Source organism: Oncorhynchus clarkii, chromosome 17 (assembly GCF_045791955.1).
Source record: "Oncorhynchus clarkii lewisi isolate Uvic-CL-2024 chromosome 17, UVic_Ocla_1.0, whole genome shotgun sequence".
NCBI classification, from domain to species: Eukaryota; Metazoa; Chordata; class Actinopteri; order Salmoniformes; family Salmonidae; genus Oncorhynchus; species Oncorhynchus clarkii.
Genome location: NC_092163.1, coordinates 12,446,129 through 12,471,453, shown reverse-complemented (window position 1 = coordinate 12,471,453; position 25,325 = coordinate 12,446,129). Strand labels below are relative to the sequence as shown.

General features: G+C 43.9%; 1 protein-coding gene across 2 annotated transcripts in view; it reads right to left on the bottom strand.

Annotated features, from left to right (window-relative positions):
* Positions 1 to 265: 265 nt before the first annotated feature.
* The window catches only part of LOC139370283 (coiled-coil domain-containing protein 85A-like), a 32,698-nt gene continuing 7,638 nt past the window's right edge, over positions 266 to 25,325 (bottom strand). Inside the window, exons 3-4 of one of the 2 annotated variants that reach the window (XM_071109672.1) lie at positions 1,442 to 1,499; positions 275 to 377 (exon numbers count right to left, since the gene is read on the bottom strand). In XM_071109672.1, coding sequence (XP_070965773.1) covers positions 359 to 377; positions 1,442 to 1,499 — 77 coding nt within the window. In that variant the 3' untranslated portion in view covers positions 275 to 358. Of the gene's footprint in view, positions 378 to 1,441; positions 1,500 to 25,325 lie in introns of both variants that reach the window. The other variant, XM_071109673.1, reaches the window with a different exon arrangement.

Genomic DNA, 25,325 nt, shown 5'->3' with positions numbered 1-25,325 from the left:
CCCTGCTTCTTTCCCTCTCTGGGAGGTAGGCCATGTCTTGGTGGTTGGCAGGGAGCTCATATGCGGTATCCAGTCTCACTCTCATCCATTTAGCTGTGGCAGTCTTTGGGAATGCCATCCATTCGTCCTAGTAGCATTCCCAAGTTTTCCCCCAAATTGTCCTGAACTCTAGATATGTAGAAATGAAAACATAGTAGTATATGAGGACGGATGGGACAGACCATCAGGATCTTAGAGAGGGGTGTCCAGTTGTCCTAGTGTCTGTTTGGGCCAGGGCAGCAGGAGTGTTGGACCCTCCTTATCCCACCGTTGAGGAGGTACGTCTCACCCCAAACGTCCCAGCTGGGGTGCAGTGTTGTCAAGAAGAGGCATCGAAGCTATAAGCGAGAAGAGGACATGTTTAAGGCATATTTTGAATGCATCAGTGATATACTTACTGTTATGATGTGACTAAAGAGGCAGAGAGAACGAGAAAGAGAATGAGAACGAGAAAGGGGGGGAATACGAGAAAGAGGGTGAGAGGAATTCTGAGAAAGTAAAGAACAGGAAACGAGTATGTTCCATCTTTGGGCAGAATGAAACATCAAGAAGTGATTGTGTGTATCCCCCAGGAGAGAGGGGATGTCCTGTCACTGAATCATTCAATATTAAAACAGCCACCTACACACACACACACAGAGTCATCTGCTCCCTCCCCGCTGGGCCAAGATTTAAGATGGCAAGGTCACCTCTATCTCTTCATTACTTTAAACCCACTACAGTCTCACTGTCTGCCACACAGCTTGATTATTATACACCCAGATTGGCCAACTGATGTGATGTACACCTTAGCTACCACACTGGTAGCCTGGTTCCACATCTGTTTGTGGTCTCTTGTCAACTTCTGGTCATTGGCATTCCAGAGAGCACAAACAGATCTGGGACCAGGCTACCACACTGGGCGGGTGCGTTCTCTCTGACTCATAGGATGACACAGCTAGAGTTACAATTCTTCTATTCCCTCTGGCTCAGGTCTGCTTATACAGGCTTTGTAAAGTTTTGCTGAGGGCTACGTTTAAGGAAGGGATCTTTTTTTAAATATTTGTATTCATTTAACCGGGCAAGATTAAGAACTAATTCTTATTTACAATGACGGTCTACAACAGCCAAACCCGGACAATGCTTGGCCAATTGTGCGCCGCCTTATGATACAGCCTGGATTCGAACAAGGGACTGTAGTGACGCCTCTTGCACTGAGATGCAGTGCCTTGCGCCACTCGGGAGCAAAATTGGTAGAGCATGGCACTCGCAAAGCCAGGGTTGTGGGTTCGATTCCCACGGGGGACCAGTACAGGGGTCAAAAGTATGAAAATGCATGTACTCACTACTGTAAATCGCTCTGGATTAAAGCATCTGCTAAATTACAAAAAAGTTCAAATGTGTCTTATTGAATGATTCTTACCTGTCCCATATTTTCACATTTCTACAGTTGGTGGTACAGCATCCAGCTGACATCAAAGCTGAGAGAGAGAAACAGAAGAGATGTAAGCTCAGTGCCAGATCATTTACTTCTACAGTTTGGGTGTTAAATGAAACAACGTCCCTTTTGACAATGAAACAGCTGTGTCGGGGAGTAAAAGAGGAGAGGGGAGGGACAATACCGCACGCGACTGTTTAGTTAATAGTGATAGATGGTACATCACAACGTTCTATTTGATCGCTCTATCGTGTGTTTGGTGTGATAACTCCACTCCAGACTGTGTGGGCACAGGCTTTGAGGCGCCCCCCCCTCCTCGACTGTTTCAACCCTCTGCTGCAGCGCTGCAGTTGACAGCCACCAGACAGGCCACTCTCCTGTAACGTCAGCCAGACTTTACAGGCTCAGCTAAGTAACTGTCAATTTGGATAAGTTCTGCTATAGTTTTCCACCATATTCCCCCTGTGTGGGCGTGCACAAATGTACACGCAAAAAAGGCTTACACAATCTGATAGCCACACAGCAGTATGAAACACACAGAGAAGGTGAGGACAGTCAAAGAGTAAGGAAGATGAGAGAATGAGAGAGATATGGGGGAAAGAGGAGAGAGGTACCAATGGGTTAAGGTGTGAAAACAAACAAGGCCCTGTGGAGTTCAGTCCATTTCCTCTTGTACTCCTTTTGACAGGATGTGAGATATCAACAATACATGACATTAACACAAGGACACATCATTGTAATGTGACACTGATTCTGACAGCACACCGTAGTTCTGTCAAACACAGATGTCTCAAAACAATACAGAACTATCCCTCTTAGTTTACTCTCTCTCTCTGCTCCACTGTTGTCCTCCCCATGCGACTATAATAATGTTTCCAGCACATTCTCTCCCCCAGCTCTCTGGGCTGGCTTCTATTGCCTATTAACTATTCATAAGATCTTGTGACTGTAGACTTCCACAAAAAAAAATCCCACTGTAAGCCTCCACTACGCTAGTCCACACATCACCATCAAAGGTGCGCGCATGCACGCCTCAATTTATCTACGGGAGGGAGAAAATAGCAAAAACTGTTTTTGTGTGTGTCTGTCTGTGTGTGCGTGTGTGAGGATAGAGATCATGTATGAAAACTCCCTTCAAGTTTTGGAGGTTAGGGTGTGTGGAATGGAATTGATTTCACGACTAAGGAGCCTCGGGGCGTTATGAGTGAAGAAGGTTAGACGCTCACACACACACACACACACACACACACGCACACACACACACACACACACACACATGAACACACTTCGTTTTAAGTGTATAAGCAGCTGACAGTAGTCTGACCCAGACGCTAATAGTGACATTAGAAAGGTGAGGGAGGGTAGGCAGACTGCTGATGACATTGTGTTCTGTGATAGGTGGGTCATTCCATTTGTAAGCTGACAGCTTAATGTGGAGGAGAGTGGGAACAATTAGCCTTAAACGGATTAGCCAATCCCAAGCTCCCAAGCAGAAATGCGACACAGGTCATGTGATCGTACGGTTTTAATCACGGGCTTGTGATAGGGTGATGATGTAACGTTTGGATAACGTTTGGCATCAACTGCACTGATACTGACAACATGCTGAGACCCCTTCCAGTATGAACTGACTAGAACTGATGTAATGGATTCAACTGATCATGAACTGATAGAATCACTCTCCCAATATTCACAATGACATTGGAGATATATTCAAACCTGACCGGAACGGTAAGGCGAGGAACAGTTCCTCAGAGCATTAGATATTCAGAGGGTTGGGTTTTATACCGCTAACCGGAATTGGATTTGGGGTCACAGAAAGAATAGTTGACGTGATTATTCAAGAATAAAGTGGAGCTTAACTTTCCCAGAGCTTTCCCAGTGCTCAGCGGAACGGCTCTTCATTTTTCTTTTCCTCAAAAAGATTTGTGTGATTTGCCGTGCAGAAAATCTGGTCCCACTAATACATTGCGGTTCCCGGATCTAACACTTTCCATGCAGCTCAGGACTAAGACTAATTATGACTTTAAATAACTGATCGTTCTTCTAAAGTACAAAGAGAGAAAGGGCAAAACACCCTTTTGTAAAACCGAATTAGCAATAGCCAATGTGACCTTTTTTTTTAAGGAAAAACTTTGACGCTCAGGACAAGGATAGTTTCCCAGACCCAGATTAAGCCTTTAGTCGTTGACTCAAAGCATTGAAGTACACTATATTAAAAGTTGTTTTTATTTATTTAGGCATAATCTGTGTTTAGAAAACTGTCCCTCAATGTTTAGGAACTCAAGGAAGTTATCACATTTATAGATTTTGACCAATCCTACCCTTGGCTGCAAACTACCTGTGTATTATCAAAATGTGTAATCGAGATATAATTTATGTCTAAATCAAAGCAGAAAACACATCAACTCTTCCATGTGGACCCAGTCAACCCCTTCGGTCCTTTCTATCGCTCCAGAAATGATGCACAAGAGGCAGCAAACAGTTCAGGCTGCTCAGCAGATTGGTTGACATACAAATACCAAATACAATACAATACCAAATGACATAAAACACAACGGGAAAAGTCTCTGAATCTGAATGGGTGATTAATAATAAACTGGTCTTAAATACATTGTATTTTAAAACATTCTCTAAGACCTAAAACTCAACTGGAGTCGTGTATAAAGGGTGTGGCCACTGAGCACGTAGAGGGAGTTAAACTCCTAGGTATAACACTGGACAGTCAGTTATCATGGTCAAGTTGAGGAAGTTAAACTCCTAGGTATGACACCAGACAGTCTGTTATCATGGTCAAGTTGAGGAAGCTAAACTCCTAGGTATAACACCAGACGGTCAGTTATCATGGTCAAGTTGAGGAAGCTAAACTCCTAGGTATAACACCAGACGGTCAGTTATCATGGTCAAGTTGAGGAAGCTAAACTCCTAGGTATAACACCAGACGGTCAGTTATCATGGTCAAGTTGAGGAAGCTAAACTCCTAGGTATAACACCAGACGGTCAGTTATCATGGTCAAGTTGAGGAAGCTAAACTCCTAGGTATAACACCAGACAGTCTGTTATCATGGTCACGTTGAGGAAGTTAAACTCCTCGTACAACTGACTATCCTACCGATCCTCGACTTCTGCGATGTCATTTACAAAATAGCCTCCAACACTCTACTCAACAAAGTGGATGCAGTCTATCACAGTGCCATCCGTTTTGCCACCAAAGCCCCATATACTACCCACCATTGCGACCTGTACGCTCTCATTGGCTGGCCCTCGCTTCATATTCGTCGCCAAAGCCACTGGCTCCAGGTCATCTACAAGTCGCACGCGCTCCAGCAGGTATATCTCACTGGTCATCCCCAAAGCCAACACCTCCTTTGGCCGCCTTTCCTTCCAGTTCTCTGCTGCCAGTGACTGGAACAAATTGCAAAAATCGCTGAAGCTGAAGACTTACATTTCCCTCACTAACTTTAAACATCAGCTATCTGAATAGCTAACCGATCGCTGCCGCTGTACATAGTCCATCTGTAAATAGCCCACCCAATCTACCTACCTCATCCCCATACTGTTTTTATTTACTTTGCTGCTCTTTTGCACACCAGTATCACTACTTTACACACCATCATCTGCTCATCATCATCTGCTCATCTATCACTCCAGTGTTAATCTGCTAAATTGTAATTACATTGCTACTATGGCCTATTTATTGCCATAGCTCCCCAAGCCATTTGCACACACTGTATATAGACTTTATTTTTTTCCTATTGTGTTATTGACTGTACGCTTGTTTGTTCCATGTGTAACTCTGTGTTGTTTCTGTCACACTGCTTTGCTTTACCTTGGTCAGGTCGCAGTTGTAAATGAGAACTTGTTCTCAACTAGCCTACCTGGTTAAATAAAGGTTAAATATTTTTTTATTTTTTAAAGACATGCCACCAGGGGTCTCTTCACAGTCCCTAAATCCAAAACGAATTCACGGCACATTTTATACAGAGCCATGATCACATGGAACTCCCTTCCATCTCCAACTACTCACCGGTGTGTCAATCTAAGTATATAATACAAAAAATCCACATCAAAATCCTTCAGTTTAAACTAGAGATTCATTTTTGCACGGACTGCATCTCAATCCAACGCATCGGCCGATGGCGGCCTTCCGCATTTGTGGTGGAAGGTGGACGAGCTACAGCGGTGCTTGTCAGAACATGAGACATCCCAAAAGTCTGTCTTCTCACGAATATGTCTGTAGCGTCCATTCTGCTCAACGGCCCTGGTCGGGACTGGTCTGAAGTCAGTACTGTCGACTTATGTTTGTAACATCCGAAACCGATTCTCACGAACATGACAGTGTTCTTCGTTTTGCTCTACGACCCCCACAGTGTCACAGGACTGGTCTGAATGTAACCCATACCATTTGGAAGTATAGAGGTAGCTTTGTGCCTACCCCCCCCCCCCCCCCCCCCAAAAAAAGAGGTTCAATCCCGAGCTTTCTTACATCTCCTAGATACAGGACAGACACTTCAGAATGTTGTTTCTTGTCATTCATTTTTTGACTGTCTTTTTCTGCCATTTCTGAATGTGTTAATCAATGCGTTTCTATGGGCTATAGTAGTAAAGGCCAAATTCGACATTTGATCAAATAATAATTGTATATATTTGAGTGATACCTAACAGTGTCCTAAAATTCGAAATCAAATAGCTAAATGATCCATGGTATGACCTTATTAAAACAATTCCATATGTCAGCTCAGCACTCCCCCTCCCCCCAGCGGCTTAGAATTACAGGGGTTAAACAACATCTCATGGAACTACTGGGGACCGTGAAACACTCTAACACACACATTGGCTGCTTCGTTATATTGACTGTAATATTTTTTGTTGTTGTATTGTTTGTATATCATTGTCTTTTAAAATCAGTGTATCAGTGTTCTGCTACTTGTCCTGTTTTGTGTTTCTTTGTGGACCCTGTGAGAGTAGCATCTGTTTCTGCAAGAGCCAATGGGGATCCAAATAAACAAGTGAACCAGATCAACGCAAGGTCATTTCTGAACCTCAGATCTCCTAAAAATTGGCTTTATTAATTATTTAGGGGCGCGGCTGAGAGGAAGGCATGTTGAGATGCACTGTAGATCAGTGACCTTCCGCTTAGCTAGCGGTCAGTCTGTCTGTCTGTCTGTCAGTCTGCCCCTTAGGCAGACACAGTTACATATAATATATAATAATATATGCCAATTACTAGACAATTTAGTCATGCCTGGATACATTTTAAGTATGGGTGTTCCCGGGAATCGAACCCACTACCCTGGCGCTACAAGGGTCACGTTCTACCAACTGCTGAACATTTACCATGACTAAAATGTCACTACAGCATCACTAGGCTGAATATAGGTTATAATGTAACCTTTACAATACATGAACTGTCCAGCTACATTACCAGGGGAAAAGGAGTACGAGCTGAAAAAGAACACCGATGCCTTGGGGCATCGTGTAGGAGAAATGCATGTGCATCTATGTACTCACTGCACTGCATCTATGTACTCACTGCACTGCATCTATGTACTCACTGCACTGCATCTATGTACTCACTGCACTGCATCTATGTACTCACTGCACTGCATCTATGTACTCACTGCACTGCATCTATGTACTCACTGCACTGCATCTATGTACTCACTGCACTGCATCTATGTACTCACTGCACTGCATCTATGTACTCACTGCACTGCATCTATGTACTCACTGCACTGCATCTATGTACTGTACTGTAGGGTACTGTATGTATTGTTCAGGGCATCCAAATGTGTTACATTTGCAGATGAGAACGAGAGAGTGATTCCAGGAAGCTAGAATCTCTTTCACATAACGTTGTGGAGTAGCAATCCAACCCTCTCTCTCTCTCTGTCTGTCTGTCTGTCTGTCTCTCTCTCTCTCTCTGTCTGTCTGTCTGTCTGTCTGTCTGTCTGTCTGTCTCTCTCTCTCTCTCTCCCCCTCTCTGTCTCTCTCTCTCTCTCCCCCCTCTCTGTCTCTCTCGCTCTCTGTCTCTCTCTCTGTATCTCCTCTCTCTCTCCCCCCCTCTCTCTCTCTCTCCCCCCTCTCTCTGTCTCTCTCTCCCCCTCTCTCTGTCTCTCTCTCCCCCCTCTCTCTGTCTCTCTCTCTCTCTCCCCCCTCTCTCTCTCTCTCTCTCCCCCCTCTCTCTCTCTCTCCCCCCTCTCTCTGTCTCTCTCTCTCTCTCCAGCAGTGGTGTTGTTTCAGGTTAGTACTCATAGGATGAGGATGAGAATGCTAAACATGACATCTACTGTTCTGTATGTAATGTATATGTTAGTAATGTAAGATACTCTATTGTGTTACAGCATACAGTAAAGTTATCTTTACGCCGTAGCACAGTTCAGTTGTGTGACAGAAGAGCTGAATGATAGTGAATTCCACAGTTTGGTTTCTTAAGGACCTGTCGGCTGTCTGCTGCTAAGCCCAGGACTCAGTATCCGACTGACCACACACACACACACACACACACAGTCTGGGCTGCGGAAGCTTGACTGTGGGTGATTGGAACGTGGAACTCACCAGAGTGGAGCTGGCTAATGAGGTTGACCATGCCTGGAACTGTGTGTGTGTGTGTGTGTGTGTGTGTGTGTGTGTGTGTGTGTGTGTGTGTGTGTGTGTGTGTGTGTGTGTGTGTGTGTGTGTGTGTGTATGATACCTGCCTCTCTTCAGTTCTGCTGCTCCTCTGATCTCAGTTCTACTTATCACTGCCTCCAATCAAGAGACAGACTGAGACACAGAGACATCAATAGACGCACACACACTGACGCACACACTCATGGTGCAGACGCCATATCGTGCGGATTACAGTTTAGGACCTATTTTTACAGTGATCATATGAATGTTGAATATTTGCAGTATGCTGGGGGGGGGGGGGGGGTAGTAGGGGGAAATAAACACACACAGTAAACAGTACTCCTTCCACTCCACTCGGGTGGAGAAGAACCTCTAATTTATTTGGAATAAATTAAATTGTTAAAAATATAACTAAGTGTCGGGTGTCAGAGGGAGCTCACAGATTCCAATGTAGTTGTATTACTGTCTCAGCATCAACTAATTGTGCTAATCTGTTGCCTCATTTCATGGCTTAATATAGGCTATAACCCTGTGCATTCAAAGATGGTCACTTCATGGTCACTCTGGGTTGTATTCATTAGGCACCACACGGACGAAAACAGACTAACACAGGGAGGGTCTGCTTGGACTTAAGAATGCTCGTTAAGAATCCAATAAGAAATGCTCTTTTTTGTTTTCCGTCTCAGAACGTTTTCGTTGAGTGCCGTAAGGAATACGACCCTGTATTCAAAAATAGTAACTTCCTTCTTAGTTGTACAGAGGCATGTTTCAGAAATGACTCTCAAAAGGCAAATTAAATATTGAAGCGTACATTTGTAAGATAAACTGCTGTTGTCCTAGTTTCTGAGACAAACACAGTAGCCCACGGTAACCTCTCATTGGTGATAAATTATAAACAAGGAAGGGACCACGTTATTGGCAACCTCTCCCCACTGTTGACGACAGTGTTACCCCAACGTTAGCCTCCGAGCATCCCACAATGCACCACTCTACCACTGTTTCTTCTAGTGCCCAGGGTCTAACTTTAATGAGTTTCTCTCCACAAATCGCGCACACACACACACACACACACACACACACACACGCTGTAACGGTCGTCGTATGAAGAAGGATGAGACCAAGGCGCAGCGTTCCTTGAGTTCCACATAATATTTATGACTGAAGTGAAACTTTAGACAAAACAAAACAATAACGAAAACAACGACCGAACTGCTTCCTTGTGCAAACTATCTGCACACAAACGAAGAACAAGTTCCCACACAGAAAAAACAAGTTCCCACACAGGGAAAAAAAGCTACCTAAGTATGATTCCCAATTAGAGACAACGATAGACAGCTGTCCCTGATTGAGAACCATACCTGGCCGAACACAGAGAAATAGAAAACATAGAAACATGAACATAGAATGCCCACCCAAATCACACCCTGACCAAACCAAAAATAGAGACATAAAAAGCTCTCTACGGTCAGGGCGTGACACATGCAGTCTCAACTCAATACCTTGGTTATCCACTTCCTAAGGAGGTAAATACATTCTTATTTTGCCCTCTCTATCTCATGCAGTTCTTCAGTAGCTGTTGCATCGCTGTATTTCCCATCAATCTAAAGCTTTTGTTCTATTTCATATGGGAATAATAGGCAATCACAGCTAGACCGATAATGATTTTTCAACGCCGATACTGATACCGATTATTGGAGGACCAAAAAAACCCGACACCGATTAATCGGCCGATTTTTAAAAAATTGTTTGTAATAATGACATTTACAACAATACTGAATGAACACTTATTTTAACTTAATATAATACATCAATAAAATCAATGTAGCCTCAAATAAATAATGAAACATGTTCAATGTGGTTTAAATAATGCAAAAACAAAGTGTTGGAGAAGAAAGTAAAAGTGCAATATGTGTCATGTGAAAAAGCTAACGTTTAAGTTCCTTGCTCAGAACATGAGAACATATGAAAGCTGGTGGTTCCTTTTAACATGAATCTTCAATATTCCCAGGTAAGAAGTTTAAGGTTGTAGTTAATATAGGAATTATAGGACTATTTCTCTCTGTGCCATTTGTATTCCGTTAACCTTTATCTATTGGATTTTCTTATAGGCACTTTAGTATTGCCAGTGTAACAGTATAGCTTCCGTACTTCTCCTCGCGGGGCTCGAACCAGGAACACAACGACAACAGCCACCCTCGAAGCAGCGTTAACCATGCAGAGCAATGGGAAGAACCACTCCAAGTCTCAGAGCGAGTGACGTTTGAAACGCTATTAGTGCGCACCCCACTAACTAGCTAACCATTTCACATCGGTTACACCAGCCTCATCTCGGGAGTTGATAGGCTTGAAGTCATAAACAGCGCAATGCTTGACGCACAACGAAGAGCTGCTGGCAAAACGCACGAAAGTGCTGTTTGAATGAATGCTTACGAGCCTGCTGCTGCCTACCACCGCTCAGTCAGATACTTGTATGCTTGAACGCTCAGTCAGATTATATGCAACGCAGGACACGCTAGATAAACTAGTAATATCATCAACCATGTGTAGTTAACTAGTGATTATGGTTGATTGATTGTTTTTTACAAGATAAGTTTAATGCTAGCTAGCAACTTACCTTGTCTTACTGCATTCGCATAACAGGCAGTCTCCTTGTGGAGTGCAATAAGAGACAGGTGGTTATAGCGTTGGACTAGTTAACTGTAAGGTTGCAATATTGGATCCCCCGAGCTGACAATGTGAAAATATGTCGTTCTGCCCCTGAAGGAGGCAGTTAACCCACTATTCCTGTGTTCTTGAATGTGTTCTTAACTGATTTTCATAGTTAAACAAAGATTAAATAAAGGTGTAAAAAAATATATATATATATTTTTTTTTTAAATTGGCCAAATCGGTGTCCAAAAATACAGATTTCCGATTGTTATGGAAACTTGAAATCGTCCCTAATTAATCGGCCATTCCGATTAATCAGGCGACCTCTAATCACAGCAATGGTCTAAAGCTGGGGTCTAAAGGGCCAGTTTTGTGTAATCTACCAAAGAAACGCTTTAAAGACAGAAAACACTTACCGTAATTTCCGGACTATAAGCCGCTACTTTATTCCCACTCTTTGAACCTCGCGGTTTATACAATGACGCGGCTAATTTATGGATTTTTCCCTCTTTCACAAGATTCATGCCGCCAAAAAACTGAGCACCGTCACATAATGTGACGTAAATCGAGCGCGCTTAAACTTCCCATCATTCTGATTACGGTAGTAATTTTGTCATCCTTATCATGGCAAAGACACGGAGAAATGCATATGATGCAGCTTTCAAGTTGAAGGCGATCGATCTGGCTGTTGGAAAAGGAAATAGAGCTGCTGCACGGGAGCTTGGCCTTAATGAGTCGATGATAAGACGTTGGAAACAGCAGCGTGAGGAACTGACTCAGTGCAAAAAGACAACAAAAGCTTTCAGAGGGAAGAAAAGCAGATGGCCCAAAGTATTTGCAGCCACTCAACATCAGTGTAAATCGTGCATTTAAGGTGGCGCTCCGTGTTCAGTGGAAGGCTTGGATGACAAGTGGGGACAAATCCTTCACTAAAACGGGCCGCATGCGAAGAGCAACTTATGGTCAAGTCTGCCAGTGGGTCGACACTGAGCCAAGACCACTATCATCAACGGGTTTCGAAAGGCAGGACTGCTGCGTGTTGAAGGGGCAGCATGAGCTCAGCGGGGTATTTGCCTCCGGATGAAAGTGACGAGAGCGACAATGAAAACGATCCAACATCGGATGAAGCAATTCTGAGGCTATTCAACTCTGACACCGAAGGAGATGACTTCAGTGGTTTCAGTGCACAGGAGGAGGAAGATATTGACCAATGACTTTCTTGGTAGGCTACTGTTTACTGCTATTTTTTTTTTTTTGTTACAAGCCGTGTTTCGTTAAAGCCTATTTATTTTTGTTACAAGCCGTGTTTCGTTAAAGCCTATTTATTTTTGTTACAAGCCGTGTTTCGTTAAAGCCTATTTATTTTTGTTACAAGCCGTGTTTCGTTAAAGCCTATTTATTTTTGTTACAAGCCGTGTTTTGTTTAAAGGCTGTGTAAAGTTCATTTGTTTCAATGTACCGGTGTGGCTTATAGACATGTGCGGCTTATTTATGTACAAAATACAGATTTTTTAATAATTCAGTGGGTGCGGTTTATATTCAGGTGTGCTTAATAGTCCAGAAATTACGGTAATTGAAAAAAAAACGAAGACATTCTTCTGATGAACACAATGCAGACAGATGTGGTGATGATGTCATAACGGCAACATCTATACCGTTAGTAGATACAGAAGATATCTCCTTCCCGTATAACATCTATGTCTTTCAGAGATAGCACCTCGTCTCTGTCTTTCCCATAGCATCTCATTCTCACTGTGATCAACGAGGGCTCTTCTAACACGGTGCAGCCGAGGTGAGATTCACACTCCTATCTCAGCACTGGGAGAAGAGGCAGGAGGGGGATTACACAACTCAACTAGGGAGTACTCATGATGAATGCCAGTTCAACACACACACGGACAGACGAAGACACACACACTTGCATGTGCACATGCGCACACGCTTCTTGACAAACGCCAGTTGAACAACAGCACTGAGGCAAATCCCTCAACCTCAGCACCAAGGTCATGTATCCATGACCTCCCCTTGGAAAGACAGACCAATCAGAGCCTCAGAAGTCACGCCAGCATTTTCTTGACTAAAAGTCGAGCAAGAAACACTCGCAATTATATGTTTCACCTGCAGCGAGCGTTCCTCTTAGAGCCAAGACCAAAACCGTAATGAAATGTTATTTTGCTGTAACTGTGCAGAGGAGAGGAAAATAGCGAGTTGGACTCTAGCAATGGGGGGTAATGAGATACCGTAGCCATTATCTGCAGGCTGCTGCTCATAATGGTGTCCTATCAAGAGGAAGAAATCTCTCTACAGTACAGAGAAGCAGACAGTATGCTAAAGCTAGACACGGGAAATCAGGTGTATGACCTTGATGCAAATCATTCCGATGTCAAGTTTAAGTAAAAAAACGTGATTTTCCAGTGAAAATGTACATAATTATTATGCTTACAGGCATTTGGCTCAGACACATCACAGATCCATCCCGATCAAATGAAGCACATTTGAGCACATACAGTTGAAGTCGGAAGTTTACATACACTTACGTTGGACTCATTAAAACTCGTTTTTCAACCACTCCACAAATTTCTTGTTAACAAACTATAGTTTTGGCAAGTCGGTTAGGACATCTACTTTGTGCATGACACAATTAATTTTCCCAACAATTGTTTACAGACAGATTATTTCATTTATAATTCACTGTATCACAATTCCAGTGGGTGAGAAGTTCACATACACTAAGTTGACTGTGCCTTTAAACAGCTTGGAAAATTTCAGAAAATTATGTCTTGGCTTTAGAAGCTTCTGATAGGCTAATTGACATCATTTGAGTCAATTGGAGGTGTACCTGTGGATGTATTTCAAGGCCTACCTTCAAACTCAGTGCCTCTTTGCCTGACATCATGGAAAATCAAAAGAAATCAGACAAGAAATCAGAAATAAATTGTAGACCTCCACAAGTCTGGTTCATACTTGGGAGCAATTTCCAAATTCCTGAAGGTACCACGTTCATCTGTACAAACAATAGTACGCAAGTATAAACACCATGGGACCACGCAGCCATCATACCGCTCAGGAAGGTGACGTGTTCTGTCTCCTAGAGATGAACGTACTTTGGTGTGGAAAGTGCAAATCAATCCCAGAACAACAGCAAAGGACCTTGTGAAGATGCTGGAGGAAACAGGTACAAAAGTATCTATATCCACAGTAAAACAAGTCCTATATCGACATGACCTGAAAGGCCGCTCAGCAAGGAAGAAACCACTGCTCTAAAACCTCCATAAAAAAGCCAGACTATGGTTTGCAACTGCACATGGGGACAAAGATCGTACGTTTTGGAGAAATGTCCTCTGGTCTGATGAAACAACAATAGAACTGTTTGGCCATAATGACCATCGTTATGTTTGGAGGAAAAAGAGGGAGGCTTGCAAGCCGAAGAACACCATCCCAACCGTGAAGCACGACGGTGGCAGCCTCATGTTGTGGGGATGCTTTGCTGCAAGAGGGACTGGTGCTCTTCACAAAATAGAGGGCATCATGAGGCAGGAAAATTATGTGGATATATTGAAGAAACATCTCAAGACATCAGTCAGGAAGTTAAATGGACAATTGGACAATGATACAAGCATACTTCCAAAGTTGTGACAAAATGGCTTAAGGACAACAAAGTCAAGGTATTGGAGTGGCCATCACAAAGCCCTGACCTCAACCCATAGAAAATTTGTGGGCAGAACTGAAAAAGCGTGTGCGAGCAAGGAGGCCAACAAACCTGACTCAGTTACACCAGCTCTGTCAGAAGGAATGGGTCAAAATTCACCAAACTTAAGCTTGTGGAAGGCTACCTGAAATGTTTGACCCAAGATAAACAATTTAAAGGCAATGCTACCAAATACTAATTGAGTGAATGTAAACTTTTGACCCACTGAGAATGTGATGAAAGAAATAAAAGCTGAAATAAATCATTCTCTCTACTATTATTCTGAAATTTCACAATCTTAAAGTGGTGATCCTAACTGACCTAAGACAGGGAATTGTTAGTAGGATTAAATGTCAGGAATTGTGAAAAACTGAGTTTAAGTGTATTTGGCTAAAGTGGATGTAAACTTCCGACATCAACTGTACATACCGTCTTGTCTGAAACATAGAACGCATTAAAACAAACAGATAATGAACGCCCCAGGCACTGAAAAGATTAGAAACTACATTGAGGGGATGTGATAAAAATGTATAATAATGTGGTCGGTGCTTAGCTTTGACATCCTACGTTATCTTAAAGCTACATTCTGGGATATTAAAAAACAACAAAACGGCAGCCCTTAATTGAACTGAGGAACAGATTCCCAGATCCCATACTGTACCTTTAATGATGTGTTATCTCTCTTCCCGTCCCTGTTCTGTTGTGATAGATGGTATCTGACTTTGGTGAGACCAGATAAATGTTGTTACTGGAGACAATATAACTCTGGGAGGTGTCCCTTGATCATTGATCAAACTGTTAGATAACATACTGATGCTCGTCAAGATAGCATTGTTAACAGCAGCGGAAGCCAGTTGGCAAGCAACAGAGAATGTGAAAGCAAGATGAGTTCAGACACTCGTTGTGAACGTCTCTTCCAAGATGAATGACATTCAGGTTGACATTAATTCAACTACTTCTTGCCCACCAGGAATGACACAAACTGTCACAACCTGCTAATAACATCCAAGATGAGCAATGCTGAAGATCGTATGAATTGAACTGCTTTGAACTGAATCCATCTACCAGAAATGACAAAAACTACTTTCTCTAAAACATCAAGTCAAGGTCACCTCCAGGTCTTCAAATTATGAAAAAATTGAAAAATTCCTCCAGGTTATTTCTCCACTGGAATTGATGCCTGTATCTCCCCTCTCTCCCTTATCTCCATCCTATCTCCCCTATCTCCATCATCTCTCCCCTCTCTCCATCCTCTCTATCATCTCTCCATCCTCTCTCCCCTCTCTCCATCCTCCCTCCCCTCTCTCCATCCTCTCTCCCTCCTCTCTCCCCTCTCTCCCTCCTCCCCTCTCTCCCCCCAACCTCTCTCCCCTCTCTCCCTCCTCTCTCCCCTCTCTTCAACCTCTCGCCCCTCTCTCCCTCCTCTCTACACTCTCTTATACCTCTATCCCCTCTTTCAACCCCCTCTCTCCATGCTCTCTCCCCTTTCTCCCTCCTCTCTCCCCCACTCCCCTCTCTCCCTCCTGTCTCCCCTCTCTTCAACCTCTCTCCCCTCTCTCTACCCTCTCTTCAACCTCTCTCCCCTCTCTCAACCCCCCCTCCCCTCTCTCCATCCTCTCTCCCCTGTCTCCATCCTCTCTCCTCTCTCTCCCTCCCCTCTCTTCAACCTCTCTCCCCTGTCTCCATCCTCTCTCCATCCTCTCTTCCCTCTCTCTACCCTCTCTTCAACCTCTCTCCCCTCTCTCAACCCCCCCTCCCCTCTCTCCATCCTCTCTCCATCCTCTCTCCCCTCTCTCCCTCCCCTCTCCCCTCTCTTCAACCTCTCTCCCCTCTCTCCATCCTCTCTCCCCTCTCTCCCTCCTCTCTCCCCTCTCTTCAACCTCTCTCCCCTCTCTCAACCCCCCCCCCCCCCCCCCCCTCTCTGTCATGTCTGCCGGTTTAGATCTGATTTGTCTCTGCCCACTGGTCCATCTCTCATTGGCACGCCACACCGGGGGAGAGAGAAGACCAGGGGGGGACACTGACAGTCTATTCTCTCTGTTGCTGGAATGAGATTGCGTGTCAACGGCCCAGGCCTGACTCTGGAACAGTTATCACATATCTCAGGAGCTTGCGATGAGATCTGGGAGCAAATGCTTGGAGTTGGTCCCCTCCACTACTGACCACAGGGCAGGGGTGTAAAGGTGACAGTTGAGGCCTTTAACTAAGAAAAGCCTGGTTTTAATCTGTAAAGATCACGATATCTGGACTTACTCTTCAATATAGTTTAGCTACAATTCAACTCTCCATGTCATTTTCACACTGAAGTGCCGTAATAAAATGTTTATGAAGTGCCTCAACTCAAAAAGTGGAAACCTTTTATCTGTGAGAACGACACCTAAAATATATTTTTTTAGTTTAACATTAATAGTCATCTGCTAAACATCTTGGTGTTAAACACACACACACACATTGCCATGAACGCATGCATGCGCACACACACAGTTGTCCAAAGGGAGCAGACATTAAGGTAATGAGGGTTATCAGCAAAATGTTTAATAACACTCTTGCTATAATGTGTGCTCCAAAGGTTGTTGTTATAAGGTGTCCTCGACGTGAACACAAACAAATAGAAAATGAAAGTAGTTCCAAACCAGCTCTGTTAAATAGCTACATCTCCGAAGTGCAAGAGGTAAGGTAAGGTATATGTTAAGAAAATCTAATACTTTCTGATTATACTAATCCATGTGACAAATGTCTGCCAAACACTCCCATATCTCCAAACAAAGAATCAGTGACTAAATGTTGGATTTCCTGTAGCTTAAACTATCAGCTACGAATTTGTTCGCACATGAACGTAGCTTGTGAGTGTGACATCTTTTGGCAGACTTGCGAGGAAGAAGAGGAGAGAGGAAGAGTGACAACACACTCTCTCTCTCTAATCCACTCTGTGTGAGACGCTGCGTGTGTGTGTGTGTGTGTGTGTTCTGAAACAAGGCTTTGTGATGGTGCTACTCCTCAGACAGGTGATTCAACACTTTCGACCAATTAGGAAAAGGGAGAAACATCCTGGTACTTTTCCCTGGCAGACTGAGCGTGGAGAGAGAGAGGAGAGGAGAGAGAGGAGCACACAGACGCACACACACACACACACACACACACACACACACACATACATCAGAGCAGAGGCCAGACTACAGTAATTGTTCTGTCACTATAGACATTCTAGGGCAGCAATATGACTTCAATCTAATGGATGCTTTCTCTACAACCAATACAGTATTGTACAGATTGTAAAATAGTTGTTTCAATATGCACAAAAAAATAGGTTCCATCAGCCAGTCAGTCAGTACTGTATATCTTTTCAATAAAGTAGAAGCTCACCTTGGACCCCCAAAATACAATAAGAGCATCCATAAATAAAGCAATACTCTAGAGAAAGTAATATCATGGGAAAAATTGATCGGAAAGTAAAATCTCAATTTAGATCAATTCAATTTCAGAGAGACAATTCAGCATTCAACAATGATTGACAGCTAGATGGGACGTTGAAATTAGTTTATTTATGGAATGCGTGTGTGTGCGCAGATGTGTGTGCGTGTAGGTGTGTGTGTGTTTGAACGCTTGCACACAGGTGTGAGGGTGGCAGGTAGCCTAGGGTTAAGAGCATTGGGCCAGTAACCGAAAGGTCACTGGTTTCGAATCCCAGAGCCGACTAGGTGAAAAATCTGTTGATGTTCCCTTGAGCAAGGCATTTAACCCTAATTTATCCTGTAAGTCACTCTGGATAAGAGCATCTGCTAAATGAATGAAATGTGTGTGTGTCTGAATGCAGGGGAAAGGTATCGGGGTAAACAGGAGGGGAGGTATTGGTCTGCTGCTATATTTAGAGCTCAAGTCAAAGGGGAGTATATCCCAAGGTCACAAAGAGAGAGAGAGAGAGAGAGAGGCTGTTGAACCACAGGCTTCCCCTTTGCACGGGAGGGTGAAGGAAGAGAGAGGGAGAGAGGGAAAGAGAGGAGACGGAAGTGAAAAACGCTTTTCACACCTAGAGTATTGTCAGAAAACCTCCACTCAACCTAATAAACCCTGTCCCTCTGTGACTACTGCCAGACAGTCTGCATTACCACTGAGGCTTCACACACTCGCTGTGTCCCAAATGGCACCCTATTCCCTTTGTAGTGCATCCACTGACAAGCAAGATGGCGCCGGAGGGTAGGGCTGCCGTCTTATCGGCTCTTAACCAACCATGCTTATTTTGTTTGTTTTGTTGCGTTGTTCGTAAGTTGTTCGGTACATAATGTCTCTGCTACCGTCTCTTACGACCAAAAAGAGCTTCTGGACATCAGAACTGGGATTACCCACCTCAAATTGGACGAGGAGTTCTTCAATTAGTTGGACACAAGGGATATACTACAGACACCTGACCAGGCCCAGATCCCATTGATTCGCTGGAAAAGGAGAAGTACACTACCGTTCAAAAGTTTGGGGTCACTTAGAAATGATCAGAAATACAGTACATTGCTAATGATGTAAATGACTATTGTAGCTGGAAACAGCACATTTTTTATGGAATATCTACATAGGCGTACAGAGGCCCAGTATCAGCAACCATCACTCCTGTGTTCATCCCGGAGTCGCCGGAGTTGCCTCTTTACTGTTGACGTTGAGACTGGTGTTTTGCGGGAACGATTTAATGAAGCTGCCAGTTGAGGACTTGTGAGGCGTCTGTTTCTCAAACTAGACATTCTAATGTACTTGTCCTCTTGATCAGTAGTGCACCGGGGCCTCCCACTCCTCTTTCTATTCTGGTTAGAGACAGTTTGCGCTGTTCTGTGAAGGGAGTAGTGCACAGCGTTGTACGAGATATTCAGTTTCTTGGCAATTTCTCGAATGAAATTGCCATCATTTCTCAAAACAAGAAAAGACTGAAGAGTTTCAGAAGAAAGTTCTTTGTTTCTGGCCATTTTGAGCCTGTAATCGAACCCACAAATGCTGATGCTCCAGATACTCAACTAGTCTAAAGAAGGCCAGTTTTATTGCTTCTTTAATCAGGACAACAGTTTTCAGCTGTGCTAACATAATTGCAAAAGGGCTGTCTAATGATCAATTAGCATTATAAAATGATAAACTTGGATTAGCTAACACAGTGTGCCATTGGAACACAGGAGTGATGGTGGCTGATAATGGGCCTCTGTACGCCTTTATAGATATTCCAGAAAAATCTGCCGTTTCCAGCTACAATAGTCATTTACAACATTAACAATGTCTACACTGTATTTCTAAACAATTTTATTTTATTTGAATGAACAAAATTGTTTTTGTTTTTTCTAAAACAAGGACATTTCTAAGTAACCCCAAACTTTTAAACGGTAGTGTAGGTTTCGCGGAAAGAGATCAGGATGCCTTGTGAGGAACAGGAGACGAGTGGCTAATCTGCCCTTGCCATCCATTCGGCTAGCTAACGTTCATTCGCTGGAAAATAAATGGGACAAACTGAAAGCACGTATATCCTACCAACCATCCTACCAAACTGCAATATCTTATGTTTCACCGAGTCGTGGCTCAACGATGACAATAAGAACATACAGCTGGCGGGTTATACACTCTATCGGCAGGACAAAACAGCAGCCTCTGGTAAGACATGGGGCAGGGGCCTATGCATATTTGTTAACAATAGCTGGTGCACAATATCTAAGGAAGTCTCAGGGTTTTGCTCGCATGAGGTAGAGTATCTCATGATAAGCTGTAGACCACACTATCTACCTAGAGAGTTTTCATCTGTATTTTTCATAGCTGTCTACATACCACCACAGACCGAGGTTGGCACTAAAACCTCACTCAATGAGCTGTATTCCGCCATAAGCAAACAGAAAAATGCTCATCCGGAGGCGAAGCTCCTAGTGGCCTGGGACTTGAATGCGGGGAAACTTAAATCAGTTTTACCTAATTTCTATCAGTATGTTAAATGTGCAACCTGAGGGAAAAGAATTCTAGACCACCTTTATTCCACACACAGAGACACGTACAAAGCTCTCCCTCGCCCTCCATTTGGAAAATCTGACCATAACTCTTTCCTCCTGATTCCTGCTTTCAAGCAAAAATTAAAGCAGGTAGCACCAGTTACTCGGTCTATAACAAAGTGGTCAGATGAAGCAAATGCTAAGCTACAGGACTGTTTTGCTAGCACAGATTGGAATATGTTCCGGGATTCTTCCGATGGCATTGAGGAGTACACCACATAAGTCACTGGCTTTATCAATAAGTGCATCGAGGATGTCGTCCCCACAGTGACTGTACGTACATATCCCAACCAGAAGCCATGGATTACAGGCAACATTTTCACTGAGCTAAAGTATAGAGCTGCTGCTTTCAAGGAGCGGGACTCTAACTCGGAAGCTTATAAGAAATCCCGCTATGCCCTCTGACGAACCATCAAACAGGCAAAGCATCAATACAGGACTAAGATCTAATCGTACAACACCGGCTCCGACGCTCATCAGATGTGGCAGGGCTTGCAAACTATTACAGACTACAAAGGGAAGCACAGCCGAGAGCTGCCCAGTGACACGAGCCTACCAGACGAGCTAAATAACTTCTATGCTTGCTTCGAGGCAAGTAAAACTGAAACATGCATTAGAGCATCAGCTGATCCGGACAACTGTGTGATCACGCTCTCCGCAGCCGATGTGAGTAAGACCTTTAAACAGGTCAACATTCACAAGGCCGCTGGGCCAGACGGATTACCGGGACGTGTACTCTGAGCATGCACTGACCAACTGGCAAGTGTCTTCACTGACATTTTCAACCTCTCCCTGTCTGAGTCTGTAATACCAACATGTTTCAAGCAGACCACCATAGTCCCTGTGCCCAGGACATTAAGGTAACCTGCCTAAATGACTACCGACCCGTAGCACTCACGTCTGTAGCCATGAAATGCTTTTAAAGGCTGGTCATTTTTCACATCAACACCCTTATCCCAGAAACCCTAGACCCACTCCAATTTGCATACCGCACCAACAGATCCACAGATGATGCAATGTCTATTGCACTCCACACTGCCCTTTCCCACCTGGACAAAAATAACACCCATGTAAGAATGCTATTCATTGACTAAAGCTCAGTGTTCAAATCAAATCAAATCAAATCAAATGTATTTATATAGCCCTTCGTACATCAACTGATATCTCAAAGTGCTGTACAGAAACCCAGCCTAAAATCCCAAACAGCAAGCAATGCAGGTGTAGAAGCACAGTGGCTAGGAAAAACTCCCTAGAAAGGCCAAAACCTAGGAAGAAACCTAGAGAGGAACCACAATAGTGCCCTCAACGTTCATCGCTAAGCTAAGGACCCTGGGACTAAACACCTCCCTCTGCAACTGGACTTCCTGACGGGGCGCCACCAGGTGGTAAGGGTATGTAACAACACATCCACAACGCTGATCCTCAACATGGGGGCCCCTCAGGGGTGTGCGCTCAGTCCCCTCCTATACTCCCTGTTCACTCATGACTGCATGGCCAGGCACAACTCCAACACCATCATTAAGTTTGCTGATGACACAACAATGGTAGGCCTGATCATCGACAACGATGAGACAGCCTATAGGGATTGTGGACTACAGGATTGTGGACTGTGGACTACAGATTGTGGTCTACAGGAAAAGGATGACCAAGCATGCCCCCATTCTCATCGACGGGGCTGCAGTGGAACAGGTTGAGAGCTTCAAGTTCCTTGGTGTCCACATCACCAACAAACTAACATGGTCCAAGCACACCAAGACAGTTGTGAAGAGGGCACAACAAAACCTATTCCCCCTCAGGAGACTGAAAATATTTGGCATGGGTCCTCAGATCCTCAAAAATGTTTTACAGCTGCACCATCGAGAGCATCCTGACGGGTTGCATCACTGCCTGCTGTGACAACTGCTCGGCCTCCGATCGCAAGGCACTACAGAGGGTAGTGCGTACGGCCCAGTACATCACCGGGGCAAAGCTTCCTGCCACCCACTCGTAGCACGCGCTCCAGCAGATAAATCTCACTGGTCACCCCCAAAGCCAATTCCTCCTTTGGTCGTCTTTCCTTCCAGTTCTCTGCTGCCCATGACTGGAACGAATTGCAAAAATCTCTGAAGCTGGAAACTCACATCTCCCTCACTAGCTTTAAGCACCCGCTGTCAGAGCAGCTTACAGATCACTGCACCTGTACATAGCCCATCTGTAAACAGCCCATCTATCTACCTACCTCATCCCCATTCTGTATTTATTTATTTATTTTGCTCCTTTGCACCCCAGTATCTCTACCTGCACATTCATCTTCTGCCAATCTACCATTCCAGTGTTTAATTGCTATATTGTAATTACTTCGCCACCATGGCCTATTTATTTCCTTAACTTACCTCATTTGCACTCACTGTATATAGACTTTTTGTTTTCTTTTGTTCTACTGTATTATTGACTGTATGTTTTGTTTATTCCATGTGTAACTCTGTGTTGTTGTATGTGTCGAATTGCTACGCTTTATCTTGGCCAGGTCGCAGTTGCAAATGAGACATTGTTCTCAACTAGCCTACCTGGTTAAATAAAGGTGAAATAAAATAAATAAATAAAATAGGACATCTATACCAGGCTGTGTCAGAGGAAGGCCCTAAAAATTGTCATAGCCTCCAGCCACCCTAGTCATAGACTGTTCTCTCTGATACCGCAATGCAAGCGGTACCTGAGCGCCAAGTCTAGGTCCAAGAGGCTTCTAAACAGCTTCTACCCTAAACCATAAGATTCCTGAACAGCTAATCAAATGGCTACCCAGACTACTTGCATTGCCCCCACCCCCCACCCCCACACTGCTACTACTCTCTGTTATTATCTATGCATAGCCACTTCTGAGATGTCTGGTGGTAGGCTACATCAGGGTCATAATTCATGAGGATACACCGTAACAAAAGGTTTTGCAACAGAAAACAAAACCAAGCTTCCTATTGGACAAATTCAGGTTGTCCCTCCCTTTTTCACCCATTTTTCGCCCGGTTGGTGAGTAGCAAATACAACCCAGGTTGATGATTGACTACTATATCACTGAATTGAATTATCATTCCAATGCTCTGATCTATAAATAATATTCACCCCTTGGTTGTGAGAAGGTTGTTTATAATGACACTACCATGTGACAATGTTGTGACAACACAAATAAAGGAAGGTTGGGGCATCAATCTCATTTTAATAGGCACTAGTAAGAACCTGCTTGTTTTTGTGAGGATTTATTTTTTTGACACTGTAAACACACACACACACATGCACACACACATGCCCACACACACATATGCACACACACATATACACACACACACACACAACAGCGGCTGGCTGTGATTTAGACAATGTCCTAAAATAAGCAACAACAGCTGAGAGCATTAAAAGAGCTGTCTAGGTCAACGCCTGTTGTGCTTTCATTTGAGATTTCACCCAGCCCAGATTCCACAATTTAAATGGGATTGCAGTTAGACTTTTACCGTTTGTTTGCATAGCCGGTTGGCTTGTTGTAACGTGTGTGTGTGCGTGTCTACATGGGTGTGTGTTTGCCCACGCACATGCGTGAGTGTGTGGATTGTGGCAGCGGAGGCCGGGTACACACACACACACACACACACACACTTTTAAAAATAGAAAAGAAATAATGTTGTGGAAACCGCTTAGAGGATAATCCCATGGCGACGAGACAGGCTGGAGTACACCACTCAATCGTCACAAAACCACACACACACACACACACACACTCAGGCTGGAGGACACCACATCATCACAGAACACACACACATTAACACATACACACGATTAATTCCATCCTCCAAAAAGGTTTGTTCTGTGTTTTTAGGCAGCGGGAAGAGACTGACGTACATGAACATAATGAGGCTCTAACACTGCTCCCAATCCTCTGCTTTCTCTAAAGCTAGCCGTTACTATCTAGACTTTACCAACCCATCCTTTGTAGTGTTGTAACAAAGGTGTTTCAGAGAGCCTTCCATTACAGATTGATTTTCAGAGGTAATATCGTGAGTGGCATTTAAAGAGCACCGTAAAAACAGCAGGTTAACGTTTTTCGTCATGAATAGTGTTCTGGAGGCAGTTCTGCAGAGTGGTCACTAGCTGGCACAGCCATGAAGTCATAAAATCTGATTTTAAGCCTAACCATAACCGTAACCACACTGCTAACCCTAATGCATAACCCTAAACTTCAAATTACGACCAAAAAGCACATTTGTTTTCATAACTTTTCACAATATAGCCAATATTGACTTTGCAGCTGGCCTATTTAAGGGGAAATCTCATGACAAGACTCATGACAATAAACATCATCATGTGTAAAAACACAAGAGATCTTAGTTATAGTTCATTCCCAGGCCCGTATAACCTGGCACAGAGTGTGTCCTGACCAGATCACATGGTCAGGAGGTACTAGTCATAGACCACCTCAGGGTTGAGTTTCAGAGTAACCATCGTACATTTCCTTTTCTGAATGTGGAGTGAATATAGAGCCTAGGCTACTGTTCATTATGAAGAGAAGAGGTGACATGCAGAAAATGACTGTCCCTCAGGAGCAACACAAAACTCTTGATTGTATGACTATGGTAAAGTCTCCATGATGTACAGAGAACAGGAGGTGAAAAAACGATGGACAGAAACAAACATTATTATATAGGAGTCACTGTGGCCCTCAGGTCAGTGGGTATACTGTGGCCCTCAGGTCAGTGGGTATACTGTGGTCCTCAGGTTAGTGGGGTATACTGTGGTCCTCAGGTTAGTGGGTATACTGTGGTCCTCAGGTCAGTGGGTACACTGTGGCCCCCAGGTCAGTGGCCCCCAGGTCAGTGGGTATACTATGACCCTCGGGTCAGTGGTTATACTGTGGCTCTCAGACAATGACCTGGGGACAGACAGTGACAAATGA